A 23,212-nucleotide genomic window follows, 5' to 3' on the forward strand; every position below is an offset into this window, starting at 1 on the left:
ATGTGGTTTTAATATGATCAAAGCGTTGCAAGAGCAACATGAGTTTGATTTCCATCATCAGTTTCAACGTCAATAAATTCAATCAGTCCATTAAAAAAAAATCTGAAAACACAAGATCTCAAGTCAAGACTTTATCAACCTTTTCAAGTCATCAAAGTGCAAGTCTCAAGTCACCATGAGTCAAATCAAGTCTCGAGTCTTCTCTTCACACATCAATCATGCGTCGATACTCCCTTATTATTAGCAAGGGCCCAGCGGTCGTGCGTTGTGACTCCACTCACGGTGCAGATCCTGTCCCGTATGGCTGAGATGTTGACCTCCTTCCAGGCCAGAGAGTCTGCGTCTCTCTTGTCGATGTAGTAGGCGTTGACCTTTGACCCTCCGCAGTGCGCCGGGCTCTTCCAAACCAGAGTCATGGACGAGCCGTCGCAGCTCAGCATGGTGATGCCGAACGGGGCGCTGGGGGTCGCTGCAGGCGGCACACAGGGTCATGGCTCATTTACTAGATACATCAATATATATATGTATATATATATACACACAGATATATAAAGCACCTGATACCCAGAGTGACGTATAGTATTTCAATTAATCACAATGTTTTACGTTACTTATCAATTTACGTTACTTACTTGAACACGCATTACGAAAACAATCGGACTGTGTGTGCAAAGACCATCAGTCTAATAAGGCACGTCACATCAAGCCAGGGTGGAATAAGTACGTAGCTGGCCACCATGCAGAGGCTATAGGAGGCTCACAGGTCCTGCGTCTCGGCTGGTAGGCCCAGACAGGGGCCTGACCCAGAGTACAAAAAGCTCACCAATGCTAGGTCCAAATATGAACAGGCTATGAGAGCTGACTCTATGGCTGGAAAAGCTGCTTGGTAACGATGTCGCTGGCTTCTGGAAGGAGGTGAAATCTCTGAACAGGGCCAGCGCATCGTTACCACGCGCCATAGAGGGAGTCTCCGGCGAGGGTAATATAGCGGAGTTGTGGAGGCAGCATTATTGTACTCTTTTTTAATTGTGCTATAAGTGAGCCCTATAATGTATATTACAGCTAGCTGATCATAAAGCTAGTGGCCTAGATCATTAGCCTGGTAAACCAGCCCGTCGCGTGAACTCACATTTCATTTGGTTCTGCGAGACGGTCTGGACCCCAAGGCCTGGGAGGGTGTTAAGCAGAAGCTGCAAAGCGGAAGAGCCAATCGGCGACTGCGCTGTGATTGACAGCGCAAGTTGGCCAATCAGGAACGCCACTAGCACTGCACTAACAAAACAATAATGGCCGCCTCCTTGCCCGATCGTCTCGAGGAGTCATGTCAGCGTTTTGTCTTGTTTAAACAGCCATAAAGTGCAGTTATTGCAGAAATAGACTCAATCACAACAATTCAAGTACAGGAGTATCGCCGCAACCGCTGAGTTTCTGGGCGGAAAACATGTTTTTGCCATTCTCCCGAGTGGATTTGGGATTTGACTGGATCCGACGCTGATTGGCTGAAGGAGTTGTCTGTCAAGGCAACTACGCCGGCCTATGCTCCCGCCCCTGCTAAGGAGTGGGTGAAGAGTTGGGGCCAGACCGCCACGCAGAACGAAATGAAAGGTGAGTTCACGTGACGTGCTGGTTTACCAGGCTACTAGATCATATCACTGCTGAGCATCTGAAGTTAGCAAGCCCTAAGGCTGCTGCTCTTCTTGCTATTTGCTTTACTGGCCTTACGTCCCACCATGGACTGTTGCCAGACTCTATTGGCTCATTTCCACCACATTTTACAGCCCTGCACAGCTCGTCACCACTCGGCTCTACTCGTTTCGACCCGATGGCTGTTTTGCTTCCACCGCTGCTCGATCTGCCCCCGCCCACCCCCGCCCACACCTGGTCGTCATAGCGACCGCATATCTGCCCTCCGCTCATAACCGAGGTAGGCTATAACATATAACGTTAAAATTGAATCCATACACAGAACTTTTAAACTGTTATGAAATACTGGTGCCTCTAAATTACCTACAGTGTGTACATGGGCAAATGTGACAATCGGCCAGGAGAATGGATATCACTTTGTTGTTAGTCAAACTCACATGCATGCGCTGCGCGAGGGACGGGGGTTGCGCTACGGGGAGAAGTGAAGCCTCAAGCCTCTACACAGGCGGCCTCACCAGGCAAGACCGCGGCTTCACCAAAGCCCCACCTGCGGCCTAGCGGAGCCGACGCTGCACACAACTACAAGGGCTTCCTGAGGAGCTGACTTTTTTTTCTCTAAAAACAATTGAAAACCACCGTCATGTTAAAGCTGAGTAAGGAGATCGATTTTATCTCACCAGAACCGAAGGCAGCAACACAAAAGACTGATGGAAATAACATAACAGAAGAGAAGGTAAGCCCCACTAAACTGGTATGCAGCATTGACAGTCAGTAGATAGAGTAAACACGATTCTGCCTGACCAATCAGTCGTCTGCAGTGTTTTCACGTCACGGTATGGTACCGGGTTCACAGCGCTAGAACCTCAACAGAGCAGGGACCAAAACTAGCACGACTCAACCGACTCAACTTTTGATCGGTGGAATGAGACAAAAAAGCGAGACGAGCTGGGCGGGGCCGCGTTGATACCAGCGGTAGAAATGGGCCATATGTTGTCTGTTAAGGTCCTGACACATCAAGAGTGATGCGAATATACGGCTGCGAGCAGGGGCGGACTGGGAAAATAATTCAGGCCGGGTATTAGATACCAAGCAGGCCAGGCCGATACGGGCCGACGCGCGTGCCGGCCATTTGAAGCCCAATTTGGGCCGTTTGAAGCCAGATTTGGGCCGTTTGAAGCCCAATTTGGGCCGTTTGAAGCCAGATTTGGGCCGTTTGAAGCCAGATTTGCCGTTTGAAGCCCAATTTGGGCCGAGTCCAATTTTACAATGAGATGCACCCACTTTAACCCTGAATAAAGTAATAAAACCACTAGTAAACCAGTAGGCGGCGCCTGGCCTGCTGTTCAGTGAGTGGCCTGACTGCGGGCACCAAATTTTTTTTTTTTTTTTTGCAGGCCAGGCCAGGCCAGGCCACCGGGCATTTGCCCGACGTGCCCGATTATGCAGTCCGCGCCTGGCTGCGAGTTTTGACCCACCTGTCAATCACAGCCACAGATGTGTACACGTCGGAAGCGAATTTGTGAAAAATCGACCGTGGTTCGAAAAAATAAAGGCCGCAACAAAGCTCAGCGAAACTTTGCCGTTGGTATGCACGGTTGCATACCACTGATATAGGTTCGGAAAATATTATTGACGTGCAAATTAATCGCACGAGAAAAAAACGCTCCCGACGTGTGTAAGGACCTTTACTCTTGTGCCTGTCATTAAAGTACAAGACTGGTAAGGTTGGGAGCATAGAGAACTATAGGTCTATTGCACTAGCCAGTGTGGTGTCCAAAATACTGGAAAGGGTCCTATTAGATTGTCGTAGCTCTTTCATTTCTACCACAGACAACCAGTTTGGCTTCCAGGCTCAGCACAGTACACACAGTACACAGGCTAAGCACAGTACTGATTTATGTATCGATGCTTTGAATTGTTGAAACTTATAGAAGGCAGAACTCTTCTATTTTCTAGTTTATTGTTTATCTCTTTTGTCATTTTCAGCCGTAATTGTAACGTTAAAGATATATACCCTAGTTAAACACCGGTGGTCCGACCTTTGTTGTGCCTATTGTATGCACTGTGTTGATAAACCAAATCTAGCCAATGTGACATCTCACCGCTGGTGGCACAAGCTGCTAGTTTTGGGTGAACTCAAGCTGTCATTGTTTTCATTCTGTGGCCCAACAGGTCAATGAGGTCTCTAAACTAACGTTAGTGAAAGTGTTGTTAATGAATGACCTATGAAAGCATCAAACATGCATTTTAGACTGAAGCATTTAGACTCTTTGTCTCAGTGGTTCCCCGCCCCCGTGTGCGACGCAGGCGTCGTCTACGCGGATGTTCATGCAAACAAACAAGTGATTGGGTCTGTTCACCTGGGGCCAGTTGCACCAAGTGGTCTTAACTATGCCTGGTCGTAACCCCTACGTCGGTCTTAGTTAAGACCAGTCTTTAGAGTGGATTTACGCCTGTTGCACCAATAGGGCTTACGTCTGGTCTTAACTACGCTGGTCGTAGCAATGCGCGTCCATGTGAATTGCCGGGGAATGTGCCCCGAATGGCCCAAAAATGTGCCTCGCGCCATCACCCACTACTGTATGTGCGTCACTACTACGACTTTACGACGATGAGGACGGTGAGGACTCAATCACATCAGGTCTCCGCTGATATACTACCACGGATATCTCACAGGCACAGGCACCTTACGCCTCCTCCTGACCAGGTGTAAGAGTTACGACCGGTCTTAGTGAGAAAAAGGCTTACGCCCTATTGGTGCAACCGGCGTAGCTGTTAGGTCGTAAAGTTACGACCAACTTAGCTTAAGACCAGTCGTAAGACCACTTGGTGCAACTGGCCCCTGATGTTGTCCCGCCCCTTTTTCTCTTTCGTGTCAGACGCAATATGTATTTTGCTCTTCCGGTTCAGCGTTAGCCGGCCGGTTGCGTTGTAAAACATCGATCAACTGTAAAACTATGAATGAAGTTTGGCAACATTCAGCAGCTACACTGCGGCGAGTGTGGCCAACTTCAGTTACATGCTCATAGCGTTACTGCTGCGAGGAGTGTACCCGCGGTCGACATGATGTTAGTTACAAAAGCACATGTCGACAGTGTTTCCGTAATGATTCTCGCTGCCAGTAGGGGTTGACAGATACTAGCTTTAGTCCGACCGGTCACACAGCCGGCGCTCCTCACTGCTCGGTGAAAATGTCCAAATAGGCGTTATTCTGATAAACTGGTCACATATTTGGAATATATGTTCTCATCCGAAAAAAAAAAGAAAAAAAACTTGATAACAGTTTGTGCGGGTTTTTCTTTTGCTTGAAAACAGATTTTTGCCAAGTCTAAAAATGATAAAGGTAGAAGTAATCTACTTGACCTTATGCGGAAGCGTCCTGATATGGGCAAATGATAAGGTGAATAACGTACCTGTGCATGTTATAACGTACACTGTGCATGTTATAATGTACCTGTACATGTTATAATGTACCTGTACATGTAAGCGCATTTTGTGATAATATTGTGATTCACAAATACAGAGTGAAGGTGGAGGAGGTGGGTGAGTATGGTGGTGGGAGGTTCTCAGTAAAGAAATGACTGCCAGTAGTACAGCAATTGAATACATACCATACTGCACCGCCCCCCCTGGACAGAACAATAACATGAGCCCAACACAACATTCAATCAAAGAAAAATCTTTCTGATACCATATAGGGTAATCTTAAGTCTGTATTTTTGTCATGCCGTTTTTTAAATCACATCTGACACTTCCTATCTATCGGTGATCTTATTGGCTTGTATTCATTCGGGGTGGTATGATGTGAATGGAGGCGACTGCGAGTGTGAGGCGTAGCTTACAGAGTGCGGGCTCCACTGTGAGGGGAGAAGACTCCTGGGACTCGTCACTGAGGCCGTACATGTTGGCAGCCTGGACGCGAAACACGTAGGTCTCTCCTGGGACCAGGCCGTGAGCCACGAACCTGACACACACACACACAGATGCACGCACGCACGCACGCACGCGCGCGCACACACACACACACACACACACACACAGACGCACGCACGCACACACACGCACGCACACACACAGACGCATGCACGCACGTACGCACACACACACACACACACACACACGCGCACGGGCACACACACACACACACACACACACACACACACACACACACACACACACACACACACACAAACACAAACACAGAGAGTTTCCTTTAAAATACAAACAGAGCTGCTGGCAATATCCAAGTGGTAATAATCCATACGATCTCAATGAAATCTTTGGATTCAAGACTGTGTCCAACTGAGTGAGACTTGTGAAATCTTAAGTCAATTTTACTGACTTTGGCCATTCAAAATGGCTGCCATCATCACCGTAAGCCAAGCTGCGGGAAAGGTTGAGCAGCGGGCCGAGCTGCGAATGCGAGCTGCAGGGCCAGTTTGGCGAGCTGCAGGACAGGCGAGCCCGAGCAGCGGGCGGGCCCAGGAATCACATTCGTGCGCGTCGTGAATGGTTCCTTCAAATCGATTTATCACTATTGCATTTCTCTTCTTCCTTTCTTCCATTTTGAATTGGAATTTTGCTTCCTCTGAAGAAAAAACAGCCTTGTGTAAAAAGTGTTGAATAATGATTTGGACTCGGAGCCACCTGAACATCACACGAAAAAGCAAGCAGTGATCTTTAAAGGCTGCCTACAGTACCTGGTGTGTCTGAAGGGCCTGCCTACTAGGGCATTCACAGACTAGTCGACTAGTAAAACCACTAGTCGACACTGTGCTTAGTAGTCGACTAGTCGTATTTTTTTTGTTTTTTTTTATCTTTAAGAAAGAACATGAGGTATTTACACGACATACATGGACTATCATATCCCATATCCCATATCCCCCACAAAGAACATCAAAACACAACAAAACAAAACAAGAAAACTGCATAAAATACACAATAATCCAAGAACAAACAAGACTATTGGACAAACAACCAAACAAAAACAATGCATTCAAAGTAAATACATAGATCTTGCCCTGTTGGCAGCTAGGAAATGCATAGCTTTAAATTGGAAAGCATCCAATCCCCCAGCTGTAGTTCACTGGTGGAATGAACTCTCAAGCTACCATACGTTGGATAACATTTACTACAAGAGCAAAGGCAGATTCTTAGACCCAAAATATGGCAACCACATACAGAGTTTGACTTTAAGAACTTTTTACCCCAGTGTCATTAGGCTTATCAGGATAGGATCTGAATGCATTGTTTTTGTTTGGTTGTTTGTCCAATAGTCTTGTTTGTTCTTGGATTATTGTGTATCTTATGCAGTTTTCTTGTTTTGTTGTGTTGTGTTTTGATGTTCTTTGTGGGGGATATGGGATATGATAGTCCATGTATGTCGTGTAAATACCTCATGTTCTTTCTTGAAGATACTTTTTTTTTTTTTTTTTTTTTGCTAAAACGACTAGTCGACTACCTTTAGGTACGACTAGTTGACTAGTAAAATCGACTAGTCGTGAATGCCCTACTGCCTACAGTACCTGCTGTGTCTGAAGGGCCTGCCTACAGTACCTGGTGTGTCTGAAGGGCCGGTGGTTGCAGGGGAACCACTCCTTGGAGCCAGCGGCGCGCCCGTCGATGTAGTAGCCCATCAGGTTTTTGGGGTGTTTTGGGGGGTCCCACTGCACAAATACAGACGACTTGGTGTTCCTGGTAGCAACCACCACACCGGGAGCTGAGGGGACGCCTAGTCACCGGGGAGAAAATCAACCGTTAACTAAGGGTGGGAATCACCACATGCCCTACGGTACGATATTATCACGATACTTAAGTCATGATACGATAGTATTGCGATAATGTGATATACTAGTATTGCGATATATTGTGATTTATTCACTTTTTTTCAACTGCAAATGATGTCCCCAAAGGAAAAAATAACTTTGTCAACATCTGTTTTATGTAATGAGATAAAGTTACCAGTCTGTTCGTCTCACTTCAATAATTGTATTGCAGCAAAAAGGGATTGTCAAGCAGACAGACTGACCAACACTGTCATAAAAACCTGTCATAAATGTTGCATGATGCACTTGACATTTTGTATAATAAAATATCACGATACTTGGCATTCGATACGATGCGATATATTGCCCACAAAATATCGCGATACTATGCTGTATCGATCCCCCCCCTACTATTAACCAACGCCTTCAATCAACGATGTGGGTTCATGATTTAACTTAACAGAAATGGATCAGCATTCCAATTCCAGCTATTCCAAAGTTATATATATATTTATAAAACGGCTCTCTCAAATCAAGCAATCTGATTGGTTCACAGCCATCGTATAAATCCTGTAACCCACTCCAATAACCCATGGCCACGCAACTCATAACCCATGGCCACGCAACTCTCTTACTAAAAGGCTTTGGTTACAATGACAATGTAGAAAAAACAAATGGCGGAGACAGCTGTCAGATCCTTGTGAATCGATCTTCGCTTATAACTTTACTAATACTTCGCAGAAAATTATGTTTTGTACAAGAATAGACGCGGGCTAATGTCTTCTTTGCAAAAAAAAGGCTGTTAACCCCGCATTTAACCCCACATTTAACCCCGTAACGTTAGTTGGTGTCGGGCTTTCCAGAAAGCTCTCAGCTTCTCAGCAAGCGCTGAGAATGCAGCGCTGCGCTCGAGCTGCGTGTCGGGCTTTCCAGAAAGCTCTCAGCTTCTCAGCAAGCGCCAGGATTGGCCAATGTCAACTTCAGTCTCCAGAACGATCCAATCAATTCACCCGCACGGCCGAGTGGGATAACTGCTGAGCAGCGGGATATATGCCACAACACACGCAGCTCGAGTGCTATATTGCTTAAATATCCATTGTGGGAAAATACAAAAACAAAAATCACTTTAAGTTCATTCAACTACAACATCTAAAATGCATTGAACTTATCTATACAATGTATACAGTTGTTCAATTATAAACACATTATACATGTACACTATACATGTACAGTATGTATATCATGTGTTTGTTCATAGTGTACTCTTAACATGTTTATGCAGCATTTTTCAAGTGGCACATACCTCATTTTGGAACAAAACATTTTCAGTACATAAACAAACATCACCAAATATCAGTTCAGTGTACAGGTACCTGGAACAGCAAGGATGCAAATTATAATCTTAATAGTCGGACATGGAAACGGGTTATTCGGCTACAGGCCTCGGTAGACACAAGTCATTTGTTTGTTTTAAACTGCTAGCAGCACCGGATGGGTGGGGTTTAACTGCAAAACAACAACTCTGATTTTGATTCTGGGCTGTCCAATGTGTCCCAGAGGGGTGGAGTTTACCACATCAGGACCATTCAGAGAGTGACAGGCCAGTTGTCAATCACAAATCATGAACATCGGCTTTCAAGGTTCCTTCAAACACTTTTTTGTCTAAACTCTCTGGCAACAGTAACAAATCGCACCCATCTGGTTCTCCAAGCAAGATCAAACAAACGTTTCACCATTATTATTTGCAAATGCTATGACAGTCAGGGGCGAATTTTCCACTGGGGACAGGGGGGACATGTCCCCCCCACTTTTCAAAACCTTGATTCTGTCCCCGCCCACTTTTTAAACTGAAAAAATCGTGGGTAAACTGAAAAAATCATGCTCAAAACGCGACTGTTTGACCAGCCATCATATTATGGCTGAGAATGTTAATTGAGCTGCTAATTATAAGCTATATACTACTCCAAAAGATTGACACGGATTTTCTCGTCTGTAAAAAGTGCCCTCTCCAGACCCTGAATGCATTTCTAATGGCGCTCTGTATGGAAAATCCCCTTTCCAAGCCGTCCCTGAAGGCAGCACTCACAGAGTTTGGCTTTTCTTAAGACTAAATAATGTTATCACAACAGTATTGTAACAGCAAATTTAACTTTTGTACTAATATTATTCAGTTTGTGGAGTTATTTTTCTGTGACAAGTATCATCCAAATGTTAATTTAAATTGAGATATTCCTCTAAATCTGGCTAAAAACGTTAAAACTTTTTTGCCAGCCCCTGCCCCTCTAACATTCTCTGCACGTCCCTGCTGCTGTATAAAGGGTTAGGTGATGAGAGGAAGTGAACATCGTAAGCAGTGAACATGGTTGAATTTAAAATAAAGCACACTAATAATAATAATAATGATAATAATAATAATACAACCAACGTGATTTCAATATGGCTCTGGCTTTCACATCAGTATTGTTCTATGCCTTGTTCATGTCACCTGCTTTCATATCAGAGCTCTGATGAGTTGGAGGAGGTGGTGTCTAAAAGGCATGTATTGAGTGATGTGTGTAGTTCTTCATAGATCTAGCCTGTTAATCTTCCCCTCAGAGTGCACCAAATTGAGGCATTTTACTCTAAAATGTAAAAAAAAATCTTCCGGGGGGGCATGCCTCCGGACCCCCCTAGAGGGTCGGCGCACCACATTTTATTGTGTCCCCCCCACTTGTGAAACCAGGTATTCGCCCTTGATGACAGTAGATGAAAGTCAGTTGTGTACACTGATGATCACATTTGAATTTATTGCACATGTATAGATGTCCTGTACCTCAGATAACAGGTGACTGGCACTGCTATCAGTTTAGCTGTGAAACGAAAAGCGTCTTTGTGGTGTTTTCAGTGAAATGTGAGCTAGCTGTGAGCTCTGCAGCCAGAGTGAGGAAATAAACAGTCTGTGAAACTGACTTGGCATCACACAAAGTGCAAATAACTCTCAGCGTTTGTTTTAAACAGCGAGGAGCAGCGGGTGGGTGGGGTTCTACTGTATAAGGACAATGATGAGATGAATGATGATAATCATGAGTTTCTGTGTGGTCAATCACAGAAAAGCATACATGTTTAAACCTGAATTGTACTTATTGTATTCTACTATGTGGTAAACCCCACCCATCTGGTAGTCCAAACAGGCTAAAACAAACAAATAATTAAATGCAAATACTCTTTTACCTGTTTGCTCTGCCCATCAGTCATGGTTAGTTTCTCGAAACAAAGTGGAAAGCTAAAGTGACTTGAGCTTGTGAGGTTGTGACGTTACAGGAGTGTGAAAGCTAAAGTGACTTGAGGTTGTGACGTTACAGGAGTGTGAAAGCTAAAGTGATTGAGGTTGTGACGTTACAGGAGTGTGAAAGCTAAAGTGACTTGAGGTTGTGACGTTACAGGAGCGTGAAAGCTAAAGTGATTGAGGTTGTGACGTTACAGGAGCGTGAAAGCTAAAGTGATTGAGGTTGTGACGTTACAGGAGTGTGAAAGCTAAAGTGACTTGGGGTTGTGACGTTACAGGAGTGTGAAAGCTAAAGTGACTTGAGGTTGTGATGTTACAGGAGTGTGAAAGCTAAAGTGATTGAGGTTGTGACGTTACAGGAGTGTGAAACCTAAAGTGACTTGAGGTTGTGACGTTACAGGAGTGTGAAAGCTAAAGTGACTTGAGGTTGTGACGTTACAGGAGTGTGAAAGCTAAAGTGATTGAGGTTGTGACGTTACAGGAGTGTGAAAGCTAAAGTGATTTGAGGTTGTGACGTTACAGGAGCGTGAAAGCTAAAGTGATTGAGGTTGTGACGTTACAGGAGTGTGAAAGCTAAAGTGATTGAGGTTGTGACGTTACAGGAGTGTGAAAGCTAAAGTGACTTGAGGTTGTGACGTTACAGGAGTGTGAAAGCTAAAATGACTTGAGGTTGTGACGTTACAGGAGTGTGAAAGCTAAAGTGATTGAGGTTGTGACGTTACAGGAGTGTGAAAGCTAAAGTGATTGAGGTTGTGACGTTACAGGAGTGTGCTAAAGTGACTTGTGGTTGCAACGTTACAGGAGTGTGAAAGCTAAAGTGATTGAGGTTGTGACGTTACAGGAGTGTGAAAGCTAAAGTGATTGAGGTTGTGACGTTACAGGAGTGTGAAAGCTAAAGTGATTGAGGTTGTGACGTTACAGAAACGTTACCATACGTACCATCCGGCCGCTCGCTGCCTGAAACATACAGTCACACATTCTCTTTCAACAAAGGCAAAATTGGAGAATTGAACATGTGTATATGCCTGTATATATATAGTGTAAATAGGTGTATATGCCTGTGTATATAGTGTAAATAGGTGTATATGCCTGTGTATATAGTGTAAATAGGTGTATATGCCTGTATATATATAGTGTAAATAGGTGTATATGCCTGTATATATATATAGTGTAAATAGGTGTATATGCCTGTATATATATAGTGTAAATAGGTGTATATGCCTGTATATATATAGTGTAAATAGGTGTATATGCCTGTATACATATAGTGTAAATAGTGTAGGCTATCTACTGTTTGTTCATACTGAACTCTTAACATGCTTATATAGGTCTGTGGATTGGGATATTTATATTGATTTTGCGATACATTGGGCTGATATTGGGCTTTTATTAAATATCCGATATCATCTACTGCTGATATGATGAGGTTCCTGCATGAACACAGCGACATCACACTTCCTTAAGAGCTGCAAAGCTGCAATGACATTTTACTTTCTTTCTGTCTTTGGTTGCATAAAAATATCGGCGGCTTCAGTACAAAAACCCATATCGGTGGAATCGTGTATGTCTTCATGACTGTGTGTGTCTGTACCCCAGCGAGCATTTTTTGGTTGAAAAGACGTTTAAAAAAACGTTTAGGGTCAACGTTGAAAAAACGTGCAAGGAAGGTTTGAAAGTGAAAGTTTTCAGATTTAGACCATATTTCACCAGGATCTTAAATTAAAAATTCAGCAGAGCACACGGGATTCGAACCACGTTCTCGCCAGAGCGCTCTATGCACTGAGCTATACATTTACTTATAATATATAAGGAGCCGGGCACATGATATACTCTATCTCGCACACAACTTGTAGACTACACGATTGTACGATACCACAGGCTCAACGATCGGGAGGACAAGTTATTTTATGTGATGTGTACGAGACCATTATATTATGTAACAGACTAAATTTATGTTGTGTGTGTGTGTGTGTGCATCTATAGGCTGTACGGCTTCAGAGGTAACTTCATTTAACACCAGAAACTCAGGGGGTACACAGAGCCTCATATATAGTCTGTTACAATAACATAGCGTGCCCAAGTTCCGCACTTGGTGGTGCAGACCGGTGCAGACTTGCTTTGGTCTAGTCAGTCACAGCTACTTGCGCATGCGCATTGCTGCAGGAACTCAATTCATTATTTTATAGTATTGCGCTAAACTATTAACCATAGTTGTGTCCTGGAAGCTTTTTGCTGGCACCACATAGCCTATATAGTCCCATATTTATGGTATTTCATGTGACATAAAATGCGTTGAAATGTAGTTTTCGTGTAGACCAGATTTCAACTCTCCGTTACACAATAAAATGGACAAATGCCAATTCACACACTATCAATATTGTCTCTATTCCAAGCTACAACAAATGTTTTAACAATATGATGAACCAAATTGTGTTTTTTTACACGTTGACGTTGTAACCGCATTTTAGCCGGTTGAAAAGAGGGTGAAATTAGGTCTTAGACGTTCAAACCCAATATCACCCAGATTAAAACTAAAAATCAACGTTGAAAAAACGTTTTGTGCTCGCTGGGTAGGCCCTTTTCACAGCAACCGTTTTGAGGTGGTAAAGGAGGAAGTAAAGCAGGTGTAACCAATAACATTAATGAGGGCCCTGTCACTGGAACATCTCAATGGAATGGATGGAACCATAACCATCCGGTGATGGTTGCTGCTTCATCACCTCAAAATGGTTGCTGTGAAATGGGTCTATATCCATTCGTATGTGTGTGCACGTGCACGTGCGCGTGGGGATGCGGGTGCGGGTGTGTGTGTGTGTGTGTGTGTGTGTGTGCTAAGCCCCGCCCCTTACCATCCTTATCCACCTTCTGGATTGGCTCACTGGGCGCCGACGCCTCGCTGGAGCCGTACATGTTGACCGAAAACACTCGGAACTGGTACTTTTCCCCCTCGTCCAAATCAAAGACCGGGTAACGGGGCGAGTGCAGTTTGACCGCTGGGTTGATCCTCTGCCACGCCCCAGTGCCCGCTAAGCACTATGGGAGAGTCGGGGGAGGGGGAGGGGTGGTGAAAAGGTACAGCCGTCTACGACAAACCTCATCGATGTAGCACAGAGAGCCACTTTGAGTCTGTGATGTGTTCTTACAGAGTCGGGGCTCAAATCACCTTCAATTCTGTCAAGTCAATTTGTGCCGGACCTGTGGCCGAATCTGGGAGGAAATTATATTCCATATCAAAGAGTGTGTCTGCTTTTCAATGGTTACATATGTGTAGTGTAACTATACCTATTACCTACCATCCTACCTACTGTATCTACACTCAGAAGAATACATATGTGTAGTGTAACTATACCTATTACCTACCATCCTACCTTCTGTATCTACACTCAGAAGAATAAAGATGTGTAGTGTAACTATACCTACCATCCTACCTTCTGTATCTACACTCAGAAGAATAAAGATGTGTAGTGTAACTATACCTACCATCCTACCTTCTGTATCTACACTCAGAAGAATAAAGATGTGTAGTGTAACTATACCTACCATCCTACCTTCTGTATCTACACTCAGAATAATAAAGATGTGTAGTGTAACTATACCTACCATCCTACCTTCTGTATCTACACTCAGAATAATAAAGATGTGTAGTGTAACTATACCTACCATCCTACCTTCTGTATCTACACTCAGAAGAATAAAGATGTGTAGTGTAACTATTACCTACCATCCTACCTACTGTATCTACACTCAGAAGAATAAAGATGTGTAGTGTAACTATACCTACCATCCTACCTACTGTATCTACACTCAGAATAATAAAGATGTGTAGTGTAACTATACCTACCATCCTACCTTCTGTATCTACACTCAGAAGAATAAAGATGTGTAGTGTAACTATACCTACCATCCTACCTTCTGTATCTACACTCAGAAGAATAAAGATGTGTAGTGTAACTATACCTACCATCCTACCTACTGTATCTACACTCAGAAGAATAAAGATGTGTAGTGTAACTATACCTACCATCCTACCTTCTGTATCTACACTCAGAAGAATAAAGATGTGTAGTGTAACTATACCTACCATCCTACCTTCTGTATCTACACTCAGAAGAATAAAGATGTGTAGTGTAACTATACCTACCATCCTACCTTCTGTATCTACACTCAGAAGAATAAAGATGTGTAGTGTAACTATACCTACCATCCTACCTTCTGTATCTACACTCAGAATAATAAAGATGTGTAGTGTAACTATACCTACCATCCTACCTTCTGTATCTACACTCAGAAGAATAAAGATGTGTAGTGTAACTATTACCTACCATCCTACCTACTGTATCTACACTCAGAAGAATAAAGATGTGTAGTGTAACTATACCTACCATCCTACCTACTGTATCTACACTCAGAAGAATAAAGATGCGTAGTGTAACTATACCTACCATCCTACCTACTGTATCTACACTCAGAAGAATAAAGATGCGTAGTGTAACTATACCTACCATCCTACCTTCTGTATCTACACTCAGAAGAATAAAGATGTGTAGTGTAACTATTACCGACCATCCTACCTACTGTATCTACACTCAGAAGAATAAAGATGTGTAGTGTAACTATACCTACCATCCTACCTACTGTATCTACACTCAGAATAATAAAGATGTGTAGTGTAACTATACCTACCATCCTACCTACTGTATCTACACTCAGAAGAATAAAGATGCGTAGTGTAACTATACCTACCATCCTACCTACTGTATCTACACTCAGAAGAATAAAGATGTGTAGTGTAACTATACCTACCATCCTACCTTCTGTATCTACACTCAGAAGAATAAAGATGCGTAGTGTAACTATACCTACCATCCTACCTACTGTATCTACACTCAGAAGAATAAAGATGTGTAGTGTAACTATACCTACCATCCTACCTTCTGTATCTACACTCAGAAGAATAAAGATGCGTAGTGTAACTATACCTACCATCCTACCTACTGTATCTACACTCAGAAGAATAAAGATGTGTAGTGTAACTATACCTACCATCCTACCTACTGTATCTACACTCAGAAGAATAAAGATGTGTAGTGTAACTCTACCTACCATCCTACCTACTGTATCTACACTCAGAAGAATAAAGATGTGTAGTGTAACTCTACCTACCATCCTACCTACTGTATCTACACTCAGAAGAATAAAGATGTGTAGTGTAACTCTACCTACCATCCTACCTACTGTATCTACACTCAGAAGAATAAAGATGTGTAGTGTAACTCTACCTACCATCCTACCTACTGTATCTACACTCAGAAGAATACAGATGTGTAGTGTAACTATACCTACCATCCTACCTACTGTAGCTACACTCAGAAGAATAAAGATGTGTAGTGTAACTATACCTACCATCCTACCTACTGTATCTACACTCAGAAGAATAAAGATGTGTAGTGTAACTATACCTACCATCCTACCTACTGTATCTACACTCAGAAGAATAAAGATGTGTAGTGTACCTACCATCCTACCTACTGTATCTACACTCAGAAGAATAAAGATGTGTAGTGTAACTATACCTACCATCCTACCTACTGTATCTACACTCAGAAGAATAAAGATGCGTAGTGTAACTATACCTACCATCCTACCTACTGTATCTACACTCAGAAGAATAAAGATGTGTAGTGTAACTATACCTACCATCCTACCTACTGTATCTACACTCAGAGAAATATGGTGCGAGCTGGAACTGAAAATGGTGATGCTGGAATTCTTTGGAGTGATGCCATAAGAACATCCTGCGTTCCACAAAGAACCTTTCAAGAACATATTTAATGGGATACCTATATTCCTCTTTTTTTCTTACTTTTTGGATTGTGGGTGATGACATAAATGTTGAAAATGACCAAACCCCTCCATAGTATAACCTACTGTATTGAACAAACCCCTCCATAGTATAACCTACTTTATAAAACGGCTCTCTCAAATCAAGCAATCTGATTGGTTCACAGCCATTGTATAAATCCAGTAACCCACTCCAATAACCCATGGCCATGGGTTATTGAGTTGCTATGGCAACTCTCTTACTAAAAGGCTTTGGTTACCTCAAATGACAATGTAAAAAAAACAAATGGCGGAGACAGCTGTCAGATCCTTGTGAATCGATCTTCGCTTATAACTTTACTAATACTTCGCAGAAAATTATGTTTTGTACAAGAATAGACGCGGGCTAATGTCTTCTTTGCAAAAAAAAGGCTGTTAACCCCGCATTTAACCCCGCATTTAACCCCGTAACGTTAGTTGGTGTCGGGCTTTCCAGAAAGCTCTCAGCTTCTCAGCAAGCGCTGAGAATGCAGCGCTGCGCTCGAGCTGCGTGTCGGGCTTTCCAGAAAGCTCTCAGCTTCTCAGCAAGCGCCAGGATTGGCCAATGTCAACTTCAGTCTCCAGAACGATCCAATCAAACGTCTATCTTCTTGCTAGAGGTCCCGCCTTACAGTAGTGTTTCAACTGACTCTATCAGAATACCATGCCAGTCGGACTTATAGTATTATTATTATATTTATATTATCATACTTGGAAACCGTTTTATAAAAGCAATATAGCACTCGAGCAGCGTGTGTTGTGGCATATATCCCGCTGATCAGTTGTTATCCCACTCGGCCTGCGGCCTCGTGGGATAACAACTGATCAGCGGGATATATTTGCCACAACACACTAGCTCTCATGCTATATTGCTTAATTATAAAACGGCTCTCTCAAATCAAGCAATCTGATTGGTTCACAGCCATTGTATAAATCCAATAACCGAGTCCAATAACCCATGGCCCTGGGTTATTGGACTCGGTTATTGGTTGCCATGGCAACTCTCTTAATAAAAGCCTTTGGTTTAAAAAAAAACAAATGGCGGAGACAGCTGTCAGATCCTTGTGAATCGATCTTCGCTTATAACTTTACTAATACTTCGCAGAAAATGATGTTTTGTACAAGAATAGACGCGGGCTAATGTCTTAACCCCTCTCTCGCGCGCCCTCACTCTTAACCCCGCATTTCTAAATAAGACGTAACGTTACTTGGTGTCGGCATACGGCTCTGGTGTCGGGCTTTGCAAAACGCTCTCAGCTTCTCAGCAAGCGCCAGGATTGGCCAATGTCGACTTCAGTCTCCAGAACGATCCAATCAAATCACCCGCACGTCTATCTTCTTGCTAGAGGTCCCGCCTTACAGTAGTGTTTCAACTGACTCTATCAGAATACAATGCCAGTCGGACTTATAGTATTATTATTATTATACTTGGAAACCGTTTTATAAAAGCAATATAGCACTCGAGCTGCGTGGTGTTGTGGAATATATCCCGCTGATAAGCTGTTATCCCACGAGGCCGCAGGCCTCGTGGCATAACAGCTTATCAGCGGGATATATTCTCCACAACACACTTGCTCTCGTGCTATATTGCTTAAGTATATATTGACCAAACCCCTCCATAGCATAGCCTACTGTATATATTGACCAAGCCCCTCCATAGTATAACCTACTGTATATATTGACCAACCCCCTCCATAGCATAGCCTACTGTATATATTGACCAAACCCCTCCATAGTATAGCCTACTGTATATATTGACCAAGCCCCTCCATAGTATAACCTACTGTATATATTGACCAAACCCCTCCATAGCATAGCCTACTGTATATATTGACCAAACCCCTCCATAGTATAACCTACTGTATATATTGACCAAACCCCTCCATAGTATAACCTACTGTATATAATGACCAACCCCCTCCATAGTATAACCTACTGTATATATTGACCAAACCCCTCCATAGTATAACCTACTGTATATATTGACCAAACCCCTCCATAGTATAGCCTACTGTATATATTGACCAAACCCCTCCATAGTATAACCTACTGTATATTGTGCAGTTGTAAAAGAGGCTAAACAAAAACACAATGTAGAAGGCATATGTTTTTTTCTGCACAGAAATGGTTAAAGAACCTTGGTCTGAAAGGTTCTTATGGAACCAGAAGTTGTTCTTCTATGGCATCACTCTGAAGGTCCACTGTTGGTACTTTTGTTGCTGTGCGCTAGCCTGTCAATGCATCCATCGTCTGGATTCATTCTCAATTATTTCAGTCAAGATATGGGATATATAAACATTTCTATGTCTCCCCCCCCATTTTGGGATTTTTCTCGAACTGAAAGCAAGTTGAGCCCCAGTAATACCAAAGTAATACTTTGTGTACTCGTGTGCCTGCCCGGCAGTACTACAAAAGTGAGCAAAGCACATGCTGTCCAATAGCCTCTAGCTGCTAACTATATTGCTTAACAGTGAGCTACATTTGATGGAAGTGTGCGGCCCGGAGGCAAGGCGTAACGCACCTTCTCGATGTCGTACCACAGCGGCGCCCGTCCGCGCGGGCTGGGAGGCTTCCAGCTCAGTACCACGTACGCTTTGAAAACCTCCGACGCGTGAACGTCGCCGGGCGGCCCGGGCAGAGTCACATGGCCTGGATGGGACCGGGAGTGAACGAGTTGAGGCAGACTGTACATAGAGGAGCAGCCGCTGAAGAAGTCCCCCCCCCTGCATGCATCCAGCTATGTATCCTGCATTAGTACTGCATGAGGATTTCTTTTGATTGAATGTTTCATTCTGGCTCAGAATAAGAATACATGATGGCGTTTTGCAAAACACATGCATTTGATTGATCGGGAAGACTTGTGCTGCGTTCTAGACAACTCACTCCAGTGTACTTTTTCAAGTAGGAAAATCTCGACCTCCGGGTTTGTCTGGACCGCAGCACAAGTCATCACAATCCTGGTTTTCCATCCTAATTCAAATAAGGTACATGTAAAGCCGTTGAGTAGAGGCTTTCCAGTTCAAATCTGCAAACTGGACCCCGATTGGACGGATTTCAGTCGTTCTTTAGTGAGGGAGCCAATCAGGAGCAACAAGAGTTGTGATGTGTTGACTGGGGTAAAGTTAGACTGAAACTGACTGGAAAAATGATTTTGGAAACGTTCAATTTAACCACAGAGATTTTAACGTCTACATTAAACACATTTGACGATACAGTATATATACAGAATCAGCATGGCCCCCTTCAAAGTTGAGCATCAGTTCAGAAATCCTGCAGTTCAATATGAGACTTCTGCAGTGGCTGCACCTGTAGAACGACGTGTAATATAGATATACTGTAGTCAGCTTGGTTAAAGAGTTCACGTTTGTTTTTAGCTTTGAAATTAGTTTTTGTCTCACAGAGTCGGGTTAGAGAAGAGCCGGAGACACTCGACACAGACTGGATGTAGGAAAACAACATGAAGTGGTTTAATGGAGAAAATTAAAAATGCTTTTCAGTGAAGTGAAGTGAAAAAAGTGAAGTAAAGCGTTGGTGGACGAGTCGGAGTTAGATCAAGGATTGCCACAGCAGTTAGGATGGGAGGAGACGGGATATAATGGTTTATATAAAGGATCAAAGAAAAGACAAGCAGGTGACTTATATTAGTTTTGATATTGACATGATGACATTTTTTACATGTAGGAGTCCACCGTAACTTGTGTGGCCATTTGTAGTGTTGTTGTTTTTTTGTTGGTATGAATTTGGTATGAGTTTTTTTGTTTGATCATTTGAGAAAAGCTAGCCTGGTATTAGTGTGCAGTACACAAGACTTGAATCTATAGCTGCTCATTAAAAACTGGCCAAATAAACAACATTCTAGAATCTAGAATGTTGTTCTGCCTGTGGATTCCTCCTTTGAAATAGAATGCAGTAAGAGGTGTTCTGCCTTCACAATGGATCCAACACTAATTGGATCAACTGCAACAAGCCTTGGTGGGTAGCCTGTTCGTCGGCTGCAAAGGTGGTGATGAAGGATGTTAGGAAAACAGTGAGGATAACATTTACATCTTTACATCATGTGTTTTTATGTTTTACACCTTTATTTACATTGTACCTTCTAAAATACACTTTTATTTACGTTTTCCCTTCTGAAATGCACTTTAATTTACGTTTTCCCTTCTAAAACACTTTACGTTTTCCCTTCTGAAACACACTTTTATTTACGTTTTCCCTTCTAAAATACACTTTAATTTACGTTTTCCCTTCTAAAAAACACTTTACGTTTTCCCTTCTAAAATACACTTTTATTTACGTTTTCCCTTCTAAAATACACTTTAATTTACGTTTTCCCTTCTAAAACACACTTTACGTTTTCCCTTCTAAAATACACTTTTATTTACGTTTTCCCTTCTAAAACACACTTTACGTTTTCCCTTCTAAAATACACTTTTATTTACGTTTTCCCTTCTAAAACACACTTTACGTTTTCCCTTCTAAAATACACTTTAATTTACGTTTTCCCTTCTAAAACACACTTTACGTTTTCCCTTCTAAAATACACTTATTTACGTTTTCCCTTCTAAAACACACTTTACGTTTTCCCTTCTAAAATACACTTTTATTTACGTTTTCCCTTCTAAAACACACTTTACGTTTTCCCTTCTAAAATACACTTTAATTTACATTTTCCCTTCTAAAACACACTTTACGTTTTCCCTTCTGAAATGCACTTTTATGTACGTTTTCCCTTCTTCTTCTTTTTCCAGATTTTTTTTTTATCCCATTTTTATCCCCCATTAGTGATCATTTTAATTTATTTATCCTGGTTGCTACTCCATCCTCTGCCGATCTGGAGAGAGCCGAAAGGGGCTCCATGCTTCCTCCGAGACATGGGCAGTAGCCAGCTGCTTCTTTTCACCTGACAGGGGAAGCTTCACCGGTAGGACATACAGTAGCACGTGGGAGGATCACGCTATTCCAACCAGTTCCCCTCCCTCCGAACAGGCGCCCTTAACGACCAGAGGAGGAACCACATTAGCAACCGGGATATTGCATGTTTTGGTGAAGGGGGTTCCTATATGAAGGAAACCCCCAGGGGGCACGGGGAGAACAATGCAAACTCCACACAGAAAGGCCCTTATCGACGACCCCACCCGGGCGGTGGGCACTCGAGGACATGCAGACGGGCACGCTTTCCTTCAGCGCTCACAGCGTCCCCCCACGTGGGAATCGAAACCCGGGACCTTCGAGCTGTGAGGCGACAGCGCTTACCACTGCACCACCGTACCCCCTGCGTTTTCCCTTCTAAGATGTAAAAAGTCAATGTTATCCTGCCCGGTGTGGATGAGGCATGGAGAGGGGGGGGACTGGCGTTAGTGCTTCCTCTGTGTGATCTTATGATGAAGAGGCTGAAGCTGTACCTTCCAGGTCCTCCTCCTTGATCGCTATGTCGTAGTTTCCCCTGATATGAATCACTGTTGCAGAGGAGGACAAACCACAGACCCGTTAGGGAAAACACTGGTCCCTCCGCGGCGCTCTCGGCGAGTGCTATTTACCTTCCTCTGTACCTGTCAGCCGCTCGCTGTCGGCCGGGGCGAGGGCGCTCGCCGGGCCCGAGGCGCGGGACGGCCGGCTGATGCCCGCGCTGTTCACGGCCCGCACCCGGAAGCGGTACACGCCGCCCTCTTTGAGCCCGTGAGCCGGGTACTGACACACCTTCACGGGGGAGTCGTTGCACTGGGCCCAGGAGTCGCTGCCGGCTTCACACCTAAAACGCAGTGTGATGACATCATCGTTAGCTTGCCATTGACAAAAAAGTACACCGTGGCAGTGTGATGACATCATCGTTAGCTTGCCATTGACAAAAAGTACACCGTGGCAGTGCATGACAAAATATCAGATGAGACAATCTGCTGTATAATGATCGCCCTGGGCAAATTGGTAGCAAAGAAAAACAGAATATAAATGGGCAAATTGCAAAGGGGAGACATAAACAAAGGCAAGTACAATGTATGAGTGAAAATTATGGGGGGGGGGGGGGTATGGATTGATATGCAGAATCACAGCAGCAGAACTTATTCAGGCAAATGAAACACACCTGCAAAAATATGAAGGATATGCAAATATAACAAAATATCAACTGATTATATACAGCATCAAAAAACGACACAAATCTCTCAATATGTATGTGAGGTATAACAAAATTAATGAGAAGGATATGAGAACGCCCAATCACACATCGGTATGCTAATGAGCTTTTTCGCCAATTAGGCAGCTTATTCATGTTAGCTAAATTTTGTTGTTGTTAAATAAATACTTTTTTCATCCTTTTTTTAAATCACGTTTTTTTTTTTTTTTCGCCCTCGTTTTCTCCCCACTTGTACTTGGTCAATTCTCCCTGCAGTTCTGGTCGAAGCTCCGCCCCCTCTGCCGGTCTGGGGAGAGTTGTACTGTAGACTAGCACATGCTTCCTCCCATACATGTGCAGTACTGTAGACTAGCACATGCTCCCTCCCATACATGTGCAGTACTGTAGACTAGCACATGCTTCCTCCCATACATGTGCAGTACTGTTGACTTAGCACATGCTTCCTCCGATACATGTGCAGTACTGTAGACTAGCACATGCTTCCTCCCATACATGTGCAGTACTGTAGACTAGCACATGCTTCCTCCCATACATGTGCAGTACTGTTGACTT

At 43.3% G+C, this 23,212-nt stretch overlaps 1 protein-coding gene across 1 annotated transcript in view; it reads right to left on the reverse strand.

Moving 5' to 3' along the window:
• myom2a (myomesin 2a) overlaps positions 1-23,212 on the reverse strand; it is a 98,484-nt gene that overhangs the window by 43,000 nt on the left and 32,272 nt on the right. The window contains exons 11-18 of the mRNA XM_083635999.1: positions 22,068-22,279; positions 21,933-21,986; positions 19,055-19,182; positions 13,524-13,707; positions 11,614-11,631; positions 7,201-7,375; positions 5,487-5,608; positions 282-469 (exon numbers count right to left, since the gene is read on the reverse strand). Coding sequence (XP_083492125.1) covers positions 282-469; positions 5,487-5,608; positions 7,201-7,375; positions 11,614-11,631; positions 13,524-13,707; positions 19,055-19,182; positions 21,933-21,986; positions 22,068-22,279 — 1,081 coding nt within the window. The remainder of the gene's footprint in view (positions 1-281; positions 470-5,486; positions 5,609-7,200; positions 7,376-11,613; positions 11,632-13,523; positions 13,708-19,054; positions 19,183-21,932; positions 21,987-22,067; positions 22,280-23,212) is intronic.

This window comes from Poromitra crassiceps, assembly GCF_964638095.1.
Source record: "Poromitra crassiceps genome assembly, chromosome: 4".
Lineage (NCBI taxonomy): Eukaryota > Metazoa > Chordata > Actinopteri > Beryciformes > Melamphaidae > Poromitra > Poromitra crassiceps.